Source organism: Cydia splendana, chromosome 14 (genome assembly GCF_910591565.1).
Source record: "Cydia splendana chromosome 14, ilCydSple1.2, whole genome shotgun sequence".
In the NCBI taxonomy this organism is placed as follows: domain Eukaryota; kingdom Metazoa; phylum Arthropoda; class Insecta; order Lepidoptera; family Tortricidae; genus Cydia; species Cydia splendana.
Window position 1 is genome coordinate 19,724,441 of NC_085973.1, and position 21,152 is coordinate 19,745,592.

At 38.1% G+C, this 21,152-nt stretch overlaps 1 protein-coding gene across 3 annotated transcripts in view; it reads right to left on the bottom strand.

The window, feature by feature from the left end:
• Window positions 1–789: 789 nt before the first annotated feature.
• The window catches only part of LOC134796682 (acid phosphatase type 7), a 38,521-nt gene continuing 18,158 nt past the window's right edge, over window positions 790–21,152 (bottom strand). Inside the window, exons 7-9 of one of the 3 annotated variants that reach the window (XM_063768834.1) lie at window positions 9,393–9,454; window positions 9,025–9,116; window positions 790–1,174 (exon numbers count right to left, since the gene is read on the bottom strand). In XM_063768834.1, the coding sequence (XP_063624904.1) occupies window positions 1,079–1,174; window positions 9,025–9,116; window positions 9,393–9,454 (250 nt within the window). In that variant the 3' untranslated portion in view covers window positions 790–1,078. The remainder of the gene's footprint in view (window positions 1,175–9,024; window positions 9,117–9,392; window positions 9,455–21,152) is intronic. The other 2 variants (XM_063768835.1, XM_063768832.1) reach the window with 2 other exon arrangements.

Below are 21,152 nucleotides of genomic sequence, written 5' to 3' on the forward strand. Positions count from 1 at the left end.
ATAAAAATAAATAATAATTTTATGTTGAAACGAGTTTTAAATAAATAACTACGTAGATGAAAAAGTATAATTTTGCCTTTTATCAAATCACATAATTTTTTTCAGATATTTTGCGTATTAAGTTATCCAAATAACGGGTACAAATAAGAAATCCCTATCACCGTTATGAACCCCGGCAGGGTTGACACACTATTTCATTTACGCGAGCGGAGCTGCGGGCCCGTCTAGTATAGTAATAAAAATCATAACAATAGACAGATTCATTTGGATAGACTAACTATAGTTTTACTAGTAATTGAACTAATGTTAAGAATGAGTAATTAATGTAATTTTGTACCAGTATACCTATTTGAGTAAATGCGGATTTCAACAGTCTGATGAGTATGTGCTACTGAAGTACTGATATGTTTTAAGTACTACAAAATTGTACTGTTGTCAATGTAGTACCTAAATGTCTTTTAAGCATTGACAATGAGATTTTTAAAAGTTGATTTTAAATAAAAATTATCAATGTGAAGGATATGCTGTGATTCTTGAAATTATGTCTATTTTATAAGTAGATAAAGCTCAATTACATTTTCTTTAAAATGTGGCTTCTAGGATACCTACTCCATTGATGGAGAATGTACGAGAATATTAAATAATAATAAAGCGTTTTCTATAAAAGCATATTATTTATTTGTTTCCACAGAAAATAATACTTGTTAAGAAATACACAACGAGATTTAACCTCTTCATATCGATTGGTCTTAGTTAGTTTTACAGTATGTAGGTACATCTGATGGTGCTCCATTACTGACATAAACACATTACGACAAAAATTTACAGAGCTATATGTACTGTAAAACGTTGTTACAATACACGTGCGAATAGGTAATTCGCAACTAGTGCCGTTTAAAAACACTCTTCAGTAGTGTTTTAAAATTCGCCACTCATTACGAATTTCGCACTTTATTTCTTCGAATGTTTTTCTTTACCTAAATTTGTCCAAATTAAAACAAGCAATAATGTTTTTTACAAATGATCCCTTACTGACTAGCCAAGACGGTTCAAACTTCATCATGGCAGTTATTATAAATTACGTATTCATTAGAATTGAAGGCATGTTGAAGGAGAGCTTGGTCTTGCGGAGCCAGAAGGAGTCGATCACCTGGCCTTTGAGATCCGCGGACACCTAGAACAGAACATTATGTAATTAACTAATTATGTACCAATAACATAACTGATTTAACCCCTTTGAACGCCTGAGGTATGTAGGTATTTTTACCATAGACAAAAAGAATAGATAGTATAGAGGGGTCCTGTCATTGTAAATTGTGTAGTCACTGTAAATTTACTGCCATCTACCGACACACGACTAAAACTCAAAATGAAAACGTATAAAGTTATCAAAAAATGTATATATATGGATAAATTATTTTATTATTTTTATATCATTTTGATCCATGTTCATTCACTGATATCCTTCGAGCAACACGGAAGGGAGGCGGCATTCGCACTATTTCCCCTCTGCCGAGGTACAAGATTAGCGCGTCAATCTAATATAGCGCGGGTAATAAAACTAGTTGCACTTGGATTTTTCACTAGACCGAGTCCAGACGCGCGCGTGAACACTGCTGCACAAAAATGCCTGTTTGCTCGGTTTTTTGTTATAAAAAGAGGTCGGGGACATCAAATTTACAAAAAGAAAGTGTTACATTTCACATGTAATATTTTTTTTACATATCATTCGTTTAATTACATTCAAACACAATTATTATATTTTAGTCTCATGTAATTGTTGGATTTATCGATTTTGCTCGCTCAGTACAAATTGCGGATCGGTCGAGCGACAAATCCGACTTCTCATCTCTCAGAATACAATAACATACTTCAACGAAAATGTGTTAGTGTGCGTGATGTGACACTTGTCACTCGTCCGTACACAAAAAGAGATCGAGGTTTGCAAGATTTGTCTTTGACGTGTGTCATTTTCTATGTATTTGTGTCGTCATTGCAAATTGGATTTTGTATGTAAGTGTGTGAGAAGTGCGACTGTGTGCACCTTTCCCCCCGCGAAAAATGGCAGAAAGATTTGTACGGTGAGATATCGCTTGGGCCCCTCCCTTCCGATGTGTCGGAAGCCGGTGTTGCTCGAAGCTGATATCTATGTGTTAAAATTGTTAAATATGAAACGGTGTCGTCACGCCATCTAGCCGAGGATAGGCTAAAGGTGTGTGCGCCATCTATTCGAGAATGACTTTTACTTGAATTCCGAGGCACGTTTTTTCCTTAAGCCCCTGCTACACGGCAGCCGACAAGCCCCCAAACCGCGTGGCCTTGGTCTGTCCCGGACCGTGTAGACAGTTGTTACCAACAAAATTTCGTTTGACCTCCGGACGCCCTTGGCATGCGAGCGCGCGCCAGCGACCGCGGTCTGAGCAGTCGGTCCGGAACCGTGTAGCCGCCCGACGCCGACCGCACTAGGCCATTTCGCTTGAAGGACGCGCCGTGTGCGCTCGTGTGGTTAATAGCCATGCCATGGGTACTCAGTAGCATTTCTAATAATTCATCAAATACTTTCCTCTTCATTCTCAGAAAGTTATGTATGTCCCCGTAGCGTAGTCCAGCGAATTCATTAAGTTGAAATGATTCAACAAATGCCGTTTTTTGAGCCAGCGTTTCATTCATATACCCTTTTCTTTTTTTACAAACTTTTTATTAACTTGCAATATACCTAATGTACGTATGTAAATATGTTATTATGGGTCAAATCTTGCAAGTTAAATTAGACCCACTTTCTAGTTTCCGATGGAGCTGAAAATTTGCATACATATCTAAGTCGGGTGACAATGCATTATTATGGTACCATAGAGCTGATCTGATGATGGAGACAGGAGGTGGCCATAGGAACCCTGTGATAGAACAACGCGACCTAATTGTGTTTGGGGTTTTTAGAATTGTCTCGACGAGTATTAGATGCCTCTGGAAAGAAAAGTACAGTCAGCGATAAAAGCTTGTACCAAATATTATTTTTTTGCCAAAAACTTATTTTTTAGTAATTGCACTAGTATGAGTAGGTAGGTTATGAAATTTGGCGCCCCGGCCAATAAGTTTTGCCGCCCCAGAAGTGAAGGACGAAAAACAAAATGCAATCCGCCAGGGGTGGCATACGCAGCCCTTAGGGCCATACGCCACTGAGTAGGTACTAATGCCACGCCAACTTTCTGAAAGGTTAGGGGCCATTTTGTGCGCTTGCAATACGTGTTGTCTGTCCGCGAGTTCTGAACACACTGTGGTTTGCCACCGTCTAGCCAGACAACTCAGACGGACCCACACACCAAGGACAGACCTAGGTCAGACGGTTAGTAGGCTTGTCGGCTGCCGTGTAGCAGGGGCTTTAGACTTTATTCGTCTTATACGAAGTTACATATGTCTTTGCCATAGATGAGTAGGTAATGTAAGTAAAGAAAGAGTGGTAACTCCATAAGTACGCGCGTTATTTCGTAGTCGACATCTAGCGTCAAGTAGCGGAATTTATCAGTATTGCTAGTTGACAATAGATGTCGCGGCGAACGAAAACTAATGCTCAACAATTTTCAGCTCATATTATTGGCTATGTGCGAAGTACATGGTGGGGGTAAGTAAAGCGATCGCAGCGCATGAGGTGGTGAAAATTGGAACTAACAAAGGATAGCGTCTTTAACATTTCATACAAGATATATGGCTCGAAAAGGAACTTTAATTTACGATTATTCCTGAGATATTCATTTAATATGTATGGTGTAAGTGACCATTGTAATCTATATAATCTAACTAACGTATTTAATTTGATAATTATTAATACAGTATCCGTGTAAATAGATTTACAAAATCCACATATTATGAAATCTTATTGTAGAAGATAAAAATGGATATATTAAGTTTTATCCTTAAAAGATAGACATACACACCGTCGCGAACTTTCTTGTAGACCGATAAAAGACAGACAACCCCACCGTACATGTGTGTTGTTATAACTCAAACGGATTAAGCGGCGTTTTCGATTAAAGCTCCTAGACAGCGTGATTTTTTCCGACAACATCGTCATAATTTAAACAAAACCTAAACGTGCGTCGCGCGCTTGCTACCGGCGTCTATGTGCCTGCGGTTTTAGAGCCAGTGGGCATGGACAGAGGTGACGGCAAGCGCCCCGACGGGGCCACGTTGGTGCCGTGGAAACTGGGAAGGGCCCTGGTGCACAGTCCCACATTGGGGCGACCCGCATCCAGGCCGGCGCTGCGGCTGACCAGGCCCAGATTCTCAAGCGCCGCAAATACTCCAACTTAGTTAATGACTACGAGTTTGCGGCGCTCGCAGTAGAGACTTTGGGTCCCTGGTCAGCCGATATGAAGGCATTTGTGGGGACTTTGTCGGCGCGGCTGGTCGAGTCCACGGGAACCGTAGGGCTGGCGCGTACCTCTCTCAGCGTATCGCCCTAGCGGTACAGAGAGGTAACTTAATTAAGTAGTTAAGTTAATTATTAAGTATTTTTGTATTTAATTTTAGTTGTAATAATATATAGTTTAGATTATTATTTGTAAGTTTTATGTTATTAATTTTAATTTTTAATTTAATTTTTTATCGATTTTAAGTTTAATGTATTGTCAATATGTGTTTTTTAAATAAATAAACGTCATTATCGTATTAGAAAAAAAAACCTTAACAAATTATATACCTAAACATTCCTCACGAATCCCTCTATTGATAGATGAAAATTGTGTGAAAATCCGTTCAGTAGTTTTGGAGTTCGTTTTCCCCTAGATTTGCAGACGCTAGGTTGCGTGACAGTCGTGTACCTAGCGAATAACCGGATTAACTGGAAGTCTATTTGCAACTCTTGCTTATAATATTAGTTGTAAATTGTTTTAGTAGGAGTACATTTTTCGTCAGTAGCGACACTTGTGACTAGTAGGGGTACTTACAGTTCCACTACTTGACGTTAGATGTCGACTACAAAATATAACTCTCGTTTTGGGAATGAAAACTGATGTATGGAGTTACTCCCTCTTTCTTTACTTAATATCTGGGAGACCGAGCTTTGCTCGGAAAACATATAACAACTCAAAAATGCGCGTTTTCACCTCAGCAGCTCGAACAAGGGTACTTTGCTTCTTAAAAACAGTGAGCAAAATGCGATTTTGCTTACTGAGTGAGACAAAATGACATTCAAGTGACCTTTATAGTCAAATGTCATTTCAACATGCGGGGTCTAATACAAGTCTAGTCCAACGGACTACTGTAAAAGCGGGCGGAGCGGCGGAAAGCGCCGAAATTCTAAAACGTAACAAATATAAGAGCCTCGGTAGAGAGTACCATTTTGTACCATTTGGTGTTGAAACTCTAGGTCCATGGGGTCCCAGCGCGCATAAGTTGTTCGCAGAAATCGCGAAGCGTCTGGTTGACGTAACTGGTGACCGAAGAGCTGGCGGCTACCTCGCACAACGTATCAGCATTGCGATACAGCGAGGAAATGCCGCCAGCATCCTTGGTACAATGCCTCAAGGGCCTATTTTAGATTTAAGCTAGTTATTAATTTCGTTTAGTAATACCACTGTATATATTTTGTATGTAAATAAATGTTTTAATTATATACAAGTTCGATATACTTGGGTTCTATTATCTCTGTCCCTCTAGGTATGTTCTCACTGCTTAGGGTGAAAAATTTTGTGTACTACACGAGATCAAAGTTATTTACATCTCGTGCGCTTTTGAATCCCTTACTACGCTCAAGATTCTAAATTAGATTCACTCGCTACGCTCGTGAATCTATTATAGAATCTTTCGCTTGCACGGGACTCAAAATAAGCACTCGAAGAAATATCAAACTTTGATCTCTTGTTGTACAAATAACTATTTCCAATAGATAAAACCTAGCTAGATCGATTTTGCGCCCCCGGAAACCCCCATATAGCTAATTTCATCGAAATCGTTAGAGCCGTTTCCGAGATCCTCGAAATATATCTACCTATAACATAACTAAATATATACGATTTTACATAACACTCCATGAAACTTATTGGCATTTCGATAAGGTTTCTTATCTGAAGGTAATTATTAAATTGTAACCGTGCGCGCGCGCGCACGCGTGTATACCCAAGTAGCACAGATTAGCTGTATAGCAGCCGCATAATGAAGAACGAATACGCTTGAAGCTGGAATATAAAAGCTGCATAAGAGCTGTATAAGCGTCTTTTCAGCTTTTATAACTCTTAAATGGGCACAAATTAGGCAGCCTTAAGTTCACATAGCTACTTAAGAGCGTTGTAGCAGCAATTTAACGGAATTATAAGGGGTAACAGGAATTATAAGAGGTGTATATTGACTGGGTAAGAGACCACCAGTTACTCTATATTCAGCTAATATGTCACATGTGCGCCCTAATACCGGGAAAGATTGACGTTGGGCTGAATAAAAGATAATTAATAACATACTTTTACACCTCTGGTTTAAAAATCAGCTATTATATTTAATATAGTGACGACGAACGCAGAGGTGAACATATTTATATTGAAGCAAAAACGTTAAGCGCAACGACACCATAAGTCATTTTGTTAAAGTGTTTAGTTAAATGTTTGTACATGATCTTTTATATATTAATGCGAGAAAGATGTTTGGGAATGCAAGTTTATTGACAATATATATATACATTATCTAAGAAAATTTCAGTGCGCCACGAAAATAATCAGTATTTATTTAAATGAATGATATAAATAAGCTATGTGTAAAAACTATTTCAGTGGTTTGGACAGAATTATGAGATAAAAAGTTAATAATACGTTATAGGAAGTACTAAACTAATGATTTAGGTTAAGAACTCAGGCACAAAACCTTATTGTTACCCTTAAAAGTTGGAAAAGCAATTTCAATTTTGTAGGTTATATACAATAAAATGGCGGTCAATGTTAAAAAGCAACGTGAACCGTTAAAATTCTTATATGCAGCATACGACTGTTATATATCTGATAAAGATACTTAAGTGAACCACTATAAAGTCCAAGTCGTTATTTCGATACACTAGTGAACCTCTAAACAGTTAAAAGGCATCTTGTGAACGTTTTAACAGCCGCTATGCAGACAGTCCCAATGGTAGTATAATAGGCTGCTTAGCGGTAAACATGTTCAGCGCTAAGCCGTATTATGCGCCACATGTGTTCGATTATACGTCTATTGGTTTCATAATAGTTCACTCGTTCTCCCTTATAATAAGTCAGCGAAATAAAAGCTGCTTTAGCGGTAAACATGTTCAGCGATAAGCTGTATTATGCGCCCCATGTGTTCCATTATACGTCTATTGACTTCATAATAGTTCATTCGTGCTTCCTCAAAAAGTCAGAATAATAAAAGCTGCTTAGCGGTAAACGTGTTCAGCTATAAGCTGTATTATGCGCCCCATGTGTTCCATATATACGTCTATTGGCTTCATATTAGTTCACTCGTACTCCCTTAAAAGTCAGCGTAATAAAAGCTGCTTAGGGGCTGTCCATAAATTACGTCATCGATTTTTGACGATTTTGGACCCCCCCCCCTATAATCATCCAAAAATCATGCATCAAATGACCCCATTTCTTCCTACTTCATGCTACCGTCATCCGATGTCCAGACCCCCCCCCCTAATTTGAAATGACGTAATTTATGAATAGCCCCTTAGCGGTAAACATGTTCAGCGATAAACTGTATTATGCGCCACGTGTGTTCCATTATACGTCTATTGCCTTCATAATCGTTCAGTCGTGCTTCCTTAAAAAGTCAGCGTAATAAAAGCTGCTTAGCGGTAAACACGTTCAGCGATAAGCTGTATTATGCGCCACGTGTGTTCCATTATACGTCTATTGGCTTCATATTAGTTCACTCGTGCTCCCTTAAAAGTCAGTGTAATAAAAGCTGCTTAGCGGTAAACATGTTAAGCGACAAGCTGTATTATGTGCCACATGTGTTCCATTATACGTCTATTAGCTTCATAATAGTTCACTTGTGCTCCCTTAATAAGTCAACGTAATAAAAGTCCACAATTACCTCCTTATACAGCACATGGCGTAATTTGATCCACTAAACAGACCTTATAACGATTAAAGCATTTGATAACCCTTAAAGCTGTATAGGGTCGTAGCAAATATACATTTATATCACTCTTTGCGTATTAATGGTAGTTTTCAGAGCCGTAATGCAGCTTTTAATCAGCCCTAAGCTATATAAATATCACTGAGATCTATTATACAGCTGTAGGACCACGAGTGTGCTCTTATAAGTGTCTTAATACGCACAGAGCGTTAGATAGAACTAAAAGTGAGTAGTTATAGAGCTATCTGTGCTACTTGGGTAGTATAGACGTCTTAGGCCCACTTGCACCATTCCACTAGCCCGGGGTTAACCGGTTAAACCTGGAGTTACCATGGTTACCAGTACAATTTGACACTGAGTTAACGGTTTACCCGCATAACTCCGTGTTAGTGGGATGGTGCAAGTAGGCCTTAGGCGGTCAAAGGCCGGGTAAACACACAACGCGGTTCCGGGTTCCGGGCGGCTAATACGACGCCCGTCTTTTACGCTAAGTAGGTAGAGTTAGACCAAGAAAAGTTTGCAGCGATTTTGATAGCATACGCAGTGCAAGTGTTATTTAATACGTCATAATTTCATAGAAGTTTGCCGTTTAAAATAACACTTGCACTGCGTGTGCTATCCGATAACGGTATACCGATATTCGCGGTAGTAGCACAGAATAAATAATAGTGCTACCGTACAGAAAGGACACTTTCTACAAAACCGAAGTTTGACGATTCAGGGTCGAATCATGCTGTCCCTTTATAATGTATTGCACTATCCCTTTCGGCTATTTAGGGTTGTCAAAAGTCAAGTCATTATCTTATCTGTGGTGCCAACCCTAATAATTGCTCGGAGCAATGCTGAGCCGAACGGAGCCGAGTTTGCCCGAAGTCAGGAGTGTGTCCCCACTGGTAGTAGCTCTGTTCGCCACCCTTTAGGCCTCCGCGGGGGCTTCAAGCTCACCTGCTCCATGTAGAGGTGCGTCCGGTTGTGCGCTTCGAACCGCGTGTAGCCGTAGTCCTGCGACCGGAACGCCGACCACGAGTACGGGTTATCTGCAATTTTTTTATTTTAGGCTACTTATTTATTGTTAATGCCGTTAATGGGCACTTTATTCACATTTGCCCCCGCCATACATGACATGAGGCGGGAACAAATGATTTGTATGAAAACAGCTATTCCCATCAGTGCCCGCAATATCAATGTATGTCATGCCACACATCAACTTTGTTGTCGTACGTAACTGAGCCTCGCCTCGCACCAAACTATTTGATACAAACATGGCGTAGGTATCAGGGTCGGGTGCGGGTATATTATAGCTGCCTACTCACGGTAGAAGCGGTCGCGGCCCTCCTGGCAGCCCGCGGAGCCCGTCACCACGTGCACGGGCGCCCTGCAACACATCATCCATTCACAGATCACTAAAGGCCTTACCACTCATGCCAGACATTATGCAACAATGAACCCTACCACTTTGAAATAAAGTTCATAATCATTGTTGGTTCGGTCAAATTGTGTGTTTGAAGCCAGGTTGAAATGAATGTAGACCTTTCGGTATAACGGGTATGGTGCTTTAGGTACGCACACTAGTGTCCCATCCCCTCACCCTGACGCAACCCCCCCTTTTAGCATAAAAAATGTCCCGGGGCCAGACGGGGGCTATTAGTAAGTAAGTATCATGTACATATACAAGCATAAAGGAGTACCTTAATTTGCAGCGCTTCGTACGCCTTTTTACTAAGAAAAGAAGATTTTTTGCTATAACTTAAAAACTAAGTAGGTACCTACTGGACTGATCATGTTCGCTATAGTTTTCATCACATATATGAATATTTATATTATATCTGTGGTTTTCATTGAAAGTATATTTATTAAGCCTTATGTTTCACGATTTTTAGGGTTCCGTACCCAAAAGGTAAAACGGGACCCTATTACTAAGACTTGGCTGTCCGTCCGTCCGTCCGTCTGCTGTATCTCACGAACCGTGATAGCTAGTTAGTTGAAATTTTCACAGATGATGTATTTCTGTTGCCGCTATAACAACAAACTAGATTTTGCCCTGTGCGCGGGGCCCCGCGGTGCGCGTGTTGTTGTTTGTGCTGTTGTTGGTGTTGTTGTTTATGTGTTGTTGTTGTTGGTGCTGTTGTTTGTGCTGTTGTTGGTGCTGTAGTTTTGTTTTCCAAAGGGAAAGAGAAATTAATTTCTACTTTTGCTAGGACGAAAAGATCCGCGTGCGAGCACTTCATTCCCGCAGCTCGGCCTTCGGCCTCGCTTGCATGGGAAATCTAAAGGGACGCTCCGGGCCTTCGGCCCTACGCGGAGCTCGGCCTTCGGCCTTCGCTGGGTTCCGAAGCTCAGCGTCGGGCCTTCGGCCCGCCGGCTTCGCTTATCAAGACAGTTGACTTTGTAGAACGCTTGGGGGAACTGCATTCACGCAGCTCGGCCTTCGGCCTCCCTGCCTGAAGCTCGCCCTTCGGGCTCGCTTAACACACTTTTTGTATAGGATTTTGCTTTGTTCGTCATTCCCGCAGCTCGGCCTTCGGCCTCGCCCAAAATTACTGGGGGTGGGGCACGCTTGGACATTTGGGGTGAAGCTTCGGGCCTGACGGCCCTCCGCGGGGTCGGCCTTCGGCCTCCCGGCCTGAAGCTCGCCCTTCGGGCTCGCTAAACCTACTTGGAAATTTGAATTTTGCCCGTGTCCGCCGCCATTTTGGATTTTTCCAAAAAAATTTTTTCACATGGTAATCTTGGGCCCCCAAGATCGCCGCATGCCAAATCTCAGCGCGCTCGGACCAACATGAAAAAATTAAAAAAAAAAAGTCGGCTATTATGAAAAATTTTAAATGCAGTTTGTTTTGTCTCGGGGCCCTCTATGATATTTGGTCGAGCGCCGCCCACCCATCTCGCACCGTTTAAAAGTTGCCATACAAAATTAAAATGACCTTTATTTCCGCCATCTTGGATTTTTTCCAAAAAAATTTTTTTTCATAGGAATCTAGAGGCCTCTATCTTCCGCCATGCCAAATCTCAGCGCGCTCGGATCAACTTGAAAAAAAAAAAAGTCGGCCATTTTGAAAATTTTTAAATGCACTTTGTTTTGTCTCGGGGCCCTCTATGACATTTGGTCAAGCACCCCCCACCTATCTCGCACCGTTTAAAAGTTGCCATACAAAATAAAAGTGGCCAGTTTTCCAACAATTGAAGCATTTTTCCAAAAAAAATTTTTTCGTAGGAATCTAGGGGACTCCTAGATTCCGTGACCAAAATTTCAGCGCGTTAGGACAAACTTGAAAAAAAAATAAAAAATAAAAGTTGGCCATTTTGAAAAAAAAATAGCGGCGTCAAAAACTGCCAGGGTCCCTCTATGACATTTGGTCGAGCACCCCCCCACCTACCTCCCACCGTTTAGTCAGGCCGTCCAACATTTTTCTGACCGGAAGCGGTAGACCAAAAGTCGGATTTTTCTGGAGGTCACCAAGCGGCCCTCTATACGACAGTATCAAAGTCAAATACCCCACGAACCTCCTTCTGGGAGAACAATCATGTCAATTAATCTTCGGGTTGCGGCTTTATATAATAATCATAAAATCATAATAAAAACAGAATAAAATAAAGATTTAAATAGGGCTCCCATACAATAAACGTGATTTTTGACCAAAGTTGCTTAACTTAACTTAACGTCGGGCGTGGTCAGTACTTGGATGGGTGACCGTTTTTTTTTTTATTTTTTTTTTCATTATGGTACGGAACCCTTCGTGCGCGAGTCCGACTCGCACTTGCCCGGTTTTTTTTTTTCATATTTTAAATAAAAGTCTTCAGCACGTGCCAAAGCAAACCATGTCGTTTAAAAGCAACTATCGTGATAGCCGGAACCGATTTTTTTTATTATAACCTCAACTTATTTTTATACATTTGAATACATTATACCATAAATACTTATAACAAATATTCATTATATCCAGTAAACGTTATATCGAATAGCTTTATATCGATTAAACATTATACCCCATGAAAATAGTTATTTTGTTGTTATATCAAAAGTTCATTATACCGCTTAAGTGATTATAGTGATTAATTATATCAAAAGTTGTTATATCTTTTGAAAATAAGCGGTATAATGAACTTTTGATATAACAACAAAATAACTATTTTCATGGGGTATAATGTTTAATCGATATAAAGCTATTCGATATAACGTTTACTGGATATAATGAATATTTGTTATAAGTATTTATGGTATAATGTATTCAAATGTATAAAAATAAGTTGAGGTTATAATAAAAAAATCGGTTCCGGCGCTTCGCCGGCCGCTACCGCGGTACGCTCGCTATGCTCGCTCGGCTCGTAGACCAGCGGTGGAACAAAAATGGGTTTTGATAACATTAAAGTTTCTTCTTTTTTGATATGTTATTGCATGCATGTTAAATAACATTTATGTAAAATATTAGAAAATTATAGGTGGAGCGTTCGGCCATATTTAAATATTTCAATTTTGCTAAATAACTATGTAAATATAAAATTAAAGTTACAAAAAACTGTAACATGTTCAATAACACTTTAATTTATTCACAATATTCGGTTTTTAGAAATCTGGAACAGCTGCTTTCTGGTGAACGTAAAAACACGAATTACTTTGTCAATAAAGAATTAAAGTAGCTGATATTGTAGAATTACGATATTATCTATCAACTTAGTATACTTGTAAAAAATTAGAAATGTAGACAATGTGCTTGTCTAGATATTGATTTCTGGTTAAGCAGTATAGCCAATATTGAATTAAAGTTTGTAGAGTTAATATTACACGGTCATAATAAAGATCTTAGTTCCCACACAAAATATTAGAAACATAAAATCACGGCGACACTAAATACTGATACGTAAGTATGCATTCCGCGCTTATATTGAGTTACATTTCAAACGCGCGGCGTTTTCGCGCGCCGCGCTGTGCGCCGTGGCAGGAGGCAGCGATCGACGGTGGCGGGCTAGCGATTAGCGCGGTGCCCGTAAAAAATACGCAAAACGTTTATAAAATTATTATCAATGGTAAATAGTTATATTGTTAATAGTAGGTACACTAATGGAAACTTACCTACACTTATTTATTTCTATATGTACTAGGGATTGCCCGCGGTTTGGTTTACGTAGAATTCGTTATCGTGTTAAGTGTAGAAATAATAGATACATTTGAAAATTATTTTAGGTGCATTGTCATACAGATAACCACCCTTGTTAAAGTATTCTTCAAATTCAATAGACAGGTGTCATTTCAATATAATTTTGCGTAATTTGGCGCTTTTAGGTTATAAATGACTAGCGACATATATTTTTTGTTTAAGAGCGATATCCGATATATATATCTCCGATAATATTTACTTTATCATTTAAATCAATTTCAAACTAACGTTATTCAATATTTATCATTTTAAAGTCAATTTTACCAACCAACTGAGCTTTACGAGTATACCTACGGAAACAACTCAAAATTTGCATCAAATTAAATGCCACTCTTCTTATCCGTTTCGAACAATCAAGAGGGCCTTTACAAGCTGATGTAGTGAAAATTTTATTTAACCCTCGTCCCTTGAAACCTTCACTACGCTCGAGGTTCAACTTTACGAACCACTCGCTACGCTTGTGGTTCAATTTTAGAATGTTTCGCTTGTTTGGGTATCAATATTAGCATGATTAATCAACAAATTTTCCCCTTGTAAAACAAATAAATAAGGTAGGTGAGGTGCAGGCATATGAGGCCCGGCGGGTAACAAGGCCCAGCATTCAGAAATAGCAGTTGCTCCCTATTATTCTGAATTTGTACTTGTTGCTAAGAAGATCCACTGTCAGTGCAGGTAAAAAGGTCCAGTCCCGGGCCTTATTGAACGTATGAGATGAAATATCAGATTAAAATATTTTTAGATAATTTTGAATATTTTTAATCTCTCATTAATAAGGCCGATTTGAAGAAACTTCTATGAAATTATGACTTATAAATAACACCTTCACTGCGTGGGCTGTCCAAATCGCTGCAGACTTTTCTTGGTCTAACTCTAATAATTTTTCACTTGCTTTATTGACCTAAAGACGTTTTAAAGAATCAAAAAGTCTAATAACATTTAGACACTTATACTTTTTAAAGGCAGTAACTACTTACTTATATAGGTAACTTTTTTTATTAATACATAGGTAGTTATTTACGATAGAAGTGCGAAAAATTGAAATTTTGCAACGAATGACGAATTTTAAAACACGGCCAAAGGGAGTGTTTTAATGTGCTTATTATAGCACCAGTGTCGTAATGTAGCACCAGGGCCCTATTTCACCAACGTGACATTGTTGCTGACGTCACAGGCATCCATGGGCTACGGTTATAGCTTACCATCGGACGGGCCTTATTCCTGTTTGTCACTATCATTGTATTATTAAAAAAAAACTTTATTATATCGGCAAAAAACAGGTATCTTTCTTGTTTATGATGATAATGATGACAATTGACACAAGATTTCAAAGAACTTTCGGTAATTCATGGCAGTAAATGAGTTCTGTGTCGGAATTTCGTGACACCTGTCGTATTTCTTGTGACAATTGTCCAAGTCCCAGCCCCCCCTTTGCTACAGTCCAACCCGAAAGGCACCTTAGGTCGGCGCTTACGTCATTATTACCGGCGCCCTATTAACTAATGAAATGAAAATGAAATGAAAAATATTTATTTCGAGCAACTATGGACTCATACAGATTTGTTAGTAGACTTACGTTCCTAATGTTAGTACCTAATTGACCGAAGCGAAGCGAAGGTCTACGTTTTGACTCGGGCATTTTGCTTTCGTATGTCCGGATGTTCTCCTCTACAGGTCGCAATTCTTAACCGATTCTCGTGAAATTTTGTGATCGAATTTTATGACTAAATAAAATTTTTTTGTCAATCCGGTTTTTGGATTTTTTTAAAATGGCGGAGTCGTGATGCCTGGCGCCTAACCAAATAGTGGTATCGGTACCATACGAGTGTTTTCTTTTTGTGATATGTTTATAGATTAAATGGCCAAAAATTCAGAAAATTTATTTCGCTGGTTTCGGAGGTATTGAGATATTTAATTTTAACTAATTTTAATTTGAGAAGGAGTAGCTAAATTTCGTCAACCCATCTAAGAACTATTTGGCTCAGTTTGTAAACGTTCGCTTTTTCTGTTTGCACAGAGGGTCTGGGTTCGATCCCCAGTAATTGTATGCTGGGATATTATATCTTTTTGTATTTTTTTACACATAAATTTCGTATTGTTTTTTTTTTAATTTACTATATTTAAAGCTCTTAGCACCATGTTATTTAAAGCTCTGCTCGCGAGGTCTACAGCTCACAGAGCCACTAGTTAACTATTACAATATATATACACTGCTGGAAACATGCATTTCGCAGCAGTGTCTCATATACGGGCAGTCAAGTCTGTCCGCTATCACACACAGGATAGGGTTGGGGCTGGCCCGCACCCGGCGCACCAGGGATGTGCATCGTGCAAACTAATGCGGTGCTACGCGACGTAAGCGCCGACCGCCATATTCAACGTGGTTTGTCACATAGTACCCTGTAAAGGTATGATTCCAGGGATAAAAAATATGTTATAACGTTATCCAGCGTATAATGGAATTCATAAAAGTTTTTCTTTATAATTACTACAAGTAAATTTGTTCATATTTGCATATTATTAAAAAGGTAAATGAAAAGTAATTGAGTAATTTAATTACTAATTAATGTAATCACAATTGCAATTTACACAGAAAAATTAAATACATGTAATTAAATTTTATGTTATTAAATTACAAACATTTTAATTACATGTAATTAAATTACACGAGTAATTAATTACATGTAATTAAATTACACGAGTAATTAATTACGCCCAACACTGGTTGGTGGCAAACAACCACACCGCTCGTCTGATGGTAAGCGGTTACCGTAGCCTATAAAGGCCTGTGACGTCAGAGGGGCTACCGCGAAAACCGAAATTCGCAAATTGCGGGGATCTTACTCTTTTACTCCAATGAAGGCGTAATTAGAGTGACAGAGAAAAATGCCCGCAATTGACGATTTTCGGTATTGGCGGTAGCCCTACGGTAACAGTGATGTCGACAAATGTCGCACCTGTCACGTTGGTGAAATAGGGCCCAGATGTACAGTAAAAATCATGTTAAAAGATAATACTAACTGTTACGAAGAAATATTTATACTGTAAAAAATTATCCCACCAAAAACATTTTCATGTAAAATGTTGCTAAGACGAAACCATAAGCCTAAGACTCGCACTGTTAAAAAGTTATCAGATCTCTTGTCGAGCCAAGCTTCAAACTCTACAAGCCCCTTCACTAACTCTACACCTTAGTCAAAATATGTGGCTTGGCTGTTTTGCTACCGCCACATGGGCATAAGGTGAAAAACTTATTATAATCATTATTTTTAGGGTTCCGTACCTCAAAAGGAATAAAACTGAACCCTTATAGGATCACTCGTGTGTCTGGCTGTCCGTCTGTCACAGCCTATTTGCTCCGAAACTACTGGACTAATAAGTTGAAACTTGTCTATAACCCAAAGACATACATGTAAAGTAAATATGTAATATAAATTTAAATAAAGGGGTCACTTTTGAGATGAATGATAAATAGAAGAAAAAAAACTATATCTTAGTTATATATCAAATGAAGGGGCTCATTTTAGAATTAGAATCTCAAATATATTTTTTTTCATAATTTTAAAATAAATAGTTTAGAAGTTATTTAAGAAAACAGGCAAAAAATTAACATTACCCTTATCTCCGAAACTACTGGGTCTTTTTATTATGAAAAAAATACACATATTAGCTCTTTACCTATAGATGCAGGAAAACCTATTAGAAATGTGGAGCTAAGCGTGAGCAGGCCTATGGAACTCTCTGCGCGAGCTCGGATTAATACCTACGAATCTGCTCCCGTTCACGGTAGAAAAGCAAGCCAGTTGGTTACCACACGCGCTCACGTACGCACGTCACCGCGCGCCGCACTGTCAATTTTTACGATAGTTACACGGACGGCGGGATTCGGGAAATGAATTAGAGATGCACTAGATAAGAAATAGTAAAGATATGTGACGTTCCACGGCAAAAGGTACCATTGCCCCGACTGAATATTGGAGTGGCGCTGGCGATAATAATAAGCGTAAGCGCCAGCCGCCATAAGGTACCTTTTGCCGTGGAACGTCACATATCTTTACTATTTCATATCTAGTGAAGTCTAACGGCGCGATATCTTAAAGTTCTAATCGCGCGGGTAGTAGGTACCTACCTACTATTGAATTTCTTTAATTAAACATGTAATGTTTAATATGTGTGACAAATGTATAGATTTAGATATCTATCTATTTGAAATAGGTAGTAAATTTTTAATTTATTTTGGTAAATGTTTATTTTAACGACAGTAAGTTTACACCGGAAAGTGCCTACTCATTTTTGCTCTGGTTAACTTATAATTAATTACCTTTATTCATGGGGTTTCTATTATTTTTCTTTACTATGTAACATTAATCTCTATCTGGTTTTAAATTACACGAAGTTTTAAAACTAATTCTTGCTGGGATTATTGCGCGGTTTATAAAACGGCGTAAACACTGCGGTTACTGCAGGGACATATGACCTTTTAAAATGACTATTTCGCAAACACTAAAGCATAATCGGAATATTAGGTATAATTTAAGATTTAGCTTTCCTTTTATTTCACTCCTCTGTTTAAGTGGGTATTTATTTATCATTTCTAAGCGTCAGCAACCCTAGCGTTGTGCCGGTGCGCGCGGTGCGGGGAGCGGCGCGTTGAAGGTCACTCCATTGTATTTTTGTGTAGGTATCAAAACGGTAGGTACTTGCGTTTTGTTTGAGAGATAAGTATCAGTTCGTAAGAACTATTGTATAATCTGTGGCGTGAGTCGGACTTAAGTACTTAGTTTTTGATCCGATCCCTACGGGTTTTCAAAAGACATTTTACTCACTTTTCACTAAAAAAACATATTGTTAAAAATTGTGTAATGTACGGAACCCTTGGAACGCGAGTCCGACTTGCACTTGGGCGGTTTTTTTATTATACATACAATAGTTCTTGTAGAAACGAAACGGCCGAGCTACATACTTTGACTAAGGTGTAGAGCTAGTGAAGTTAGGGCTTGTAGAGTTAGAAGCTTGGCAAGAGATCTGATAACTTTTTGACAGTGCGAGCCTTATGGTTTCGTCTGGGCAACATTTTACATCAAAATGTTTTTGGTGGGATTTCACTTCTTTTTGTAAGTTGCTTATGACAATCTTCCATCCCCTAATTTAAAGGGTTGGGGGTGATTTACTATTAAAAATCCTGAAATAAGTATCTGGGGGCATCTGTTACACAATGTATTTCTTACTGATTCCCCATATAAACCCTTCACCCCGTAAGGGTAAACTTTGGGGTTGAAATCTGCCTTCAGCCCGTAAGGGTAAACTTTGAGATTGAAATCTATTCTATATCCTTCCCCATAACAATACCTATCTACATACCAAATTTCAACTAAATCGGTTCAGCGATTATTGATTCCCCATACAAGATTAAACCCCCTCATCATCCCCTTAAGGATTAAAAAATTCAAGTTTTTGAATTTATTTGTTGTTTGTGTACTAAAACTATCTTACATATCAAATTTCAGCTTCTTAGAGGACTTCAGGAAGTACCCTAAAGGTATTGATAATCATCAAGTGAGTGAGTCAGTGACGAAATCGAAGTTTTTAGATATGAATAAAATCTAAAGTATAAGAGCTATGCAATTGATATGCTTAATAAGTCCGAGATCTTTGTTTATCTAGTATAATCCAGCCCCAAGTTATGAGGGTTCCAAAAAACGACGAAGCGCTTCGAGAAAAGGTAGATAGTGCCCTTGCGCTTTGCTCGTCTTGGCGGGGGCACTGCCGTGCCCCCAGATGTTAAAACATAATAATAATAAAGCTTTATGTTTAGTGACTTTAGTTACCTACTATTTTCGCGTAAACTAGACAATTTTTATATCTTTAGTTAATAAGGCCCAAAAGAATTATTTTTAACTTATTATAAATATCCTCTTGTTGTGAAGTACCAAATATTGTTATTTGTATATGTATAACTCTGAAGTTAAAAACAATAAAATCTGTTATTGTCTACTGTCAAAATTATTATTTTTTGCGGGATTAAGTAATACCCTGCTAGTGTTCAATAAGGCCCACAATAGGACTTTTATAATAGGTATATTTTCCAAGAGTATCGTAATATTTTTATAACTATTTTGGTATAATGAAGAAACTTCAATAAATAAGATACCTATTTGAGTGAGTTTTTCATACTTAATATCCTGTTTATTAAAAAAAAAACATTTTAATTTAAGGTGGGCCGTATATAGGCATATACGGCTGACACGGAATATACAATAAGGTGAGGTCACTTACCTTATTGTATATTCAATATGTATACGTGTAATATTGAGCAGTTGGTTTATAATATACATAATATGATATTGACGTTGAATAGGACAGGACATGACAATAGGAACCAGAAATAGGTATAGTCGGTCAAACCAATTTGTCAGTAAATAAAAACAAAAAACTATATTCATCCTTTTCTTTTGGGTGCTAGTACTAGTGTAAGTCAAAGATAGTATGATGATTCTCTCTATGTTTGAAATGAGACAGTCCTTTGACAAACTATGGTAAAAAATAGTTGTGAATATCATGTACATTTTTATTACAATTTCGAAATTCAAATGTTCTTCCTAATCAACTCGGCCACTAAACTAACTGATAACTTGGTATCCGATCCGCTAACTCGGCGAATGAATCGACAATTCGCCAACTCTCCGAGCCGAGTCAACGCTATCAAACTGCTACTAAGGCCATTCAAAAATAAACCTTAATTCGAGAGCCCGAAGGTTCTTATATGACAAACAATACATTATGACTTAAAACTTTATGGGAAACAAAGGGACCCCTTTAATTTCACGTAATGTCCGCATCTAATTTATATATGTCCACAGTAAACAAACAAATGAATGATAAGAAAAGACAGACAGTGCTGTGAGCGGCAGGTGGGGCGAGGCGAGGGGCGAGGTATACGTAGGCTATGATAGGGTCTCGGGCGCCGCGCCGGCGACACTGACGGACCAGCGCGGCGTATGTATGAATTTCGCGCCTTTTTAAATATATTTTACTATTACAATGCAAGCTACACACCGAAATTTCTTATTTTCCATAATATGGCTGCGTATATTATTTTATAGTAATAGACTTATTTTTACAGACTCTAATTCAATATTAGATATTATAGGACAAAAAACGCATATTAATTCTAAAGCATATATCTTATTCTTCTAAATTTTTAGCTTGCCTATTAACTTAAGAATTTAGATATGTTGTTGTGGATTTATTAAACTTTAATTCAATATCGACAAAATAATAAGCTAATTTGTAGTTTGACTAAGAAGCACGTTAAAAAAATTTCTAATAATTTTACATTATAAAGCGTCATACATATTATAAACGATGGAACTTAAACATTGCACTTTAATTCAATATTAAAAAATCATTACTAAAAATATATAAATACCTAATTTATATCTAACGCTCGTTCTAACTTTTCGTCATATTTTACAAATATGCTTAAAAATATGTCCCATGTCAGATAAGTATCACTTTTTCATCTTTAGAATTATCAAAACTTTTAGTGCAAAAATCCGGTCCCACTATTGGTCTATCGCGCGCTGTAGGGTCGCAGTTCTACCTAACACTCCTCCTCGCTTCGCTCGTCGTCGTACCTAACTGAGACCTGCCTTAAATTCGAATACGTAGGTTGTTATAATAGTAGTAAATATTACAAATTATACCAGTACTACATTATGCCAACTGAGCGTTATATCGAACATAATTATATCACATATACGTTATACGCTGTTAATGTTAGATTAGAAGTTGTTATATTACAAGTTCATTATACTTGACGATAGTTAGACTCTCTAAGAATATACCATGTATTGTTATAGCAAAAGTGATACAGTAATATTGCTCTATAGTGGTTATATTTGAACCTGTTATAGTACA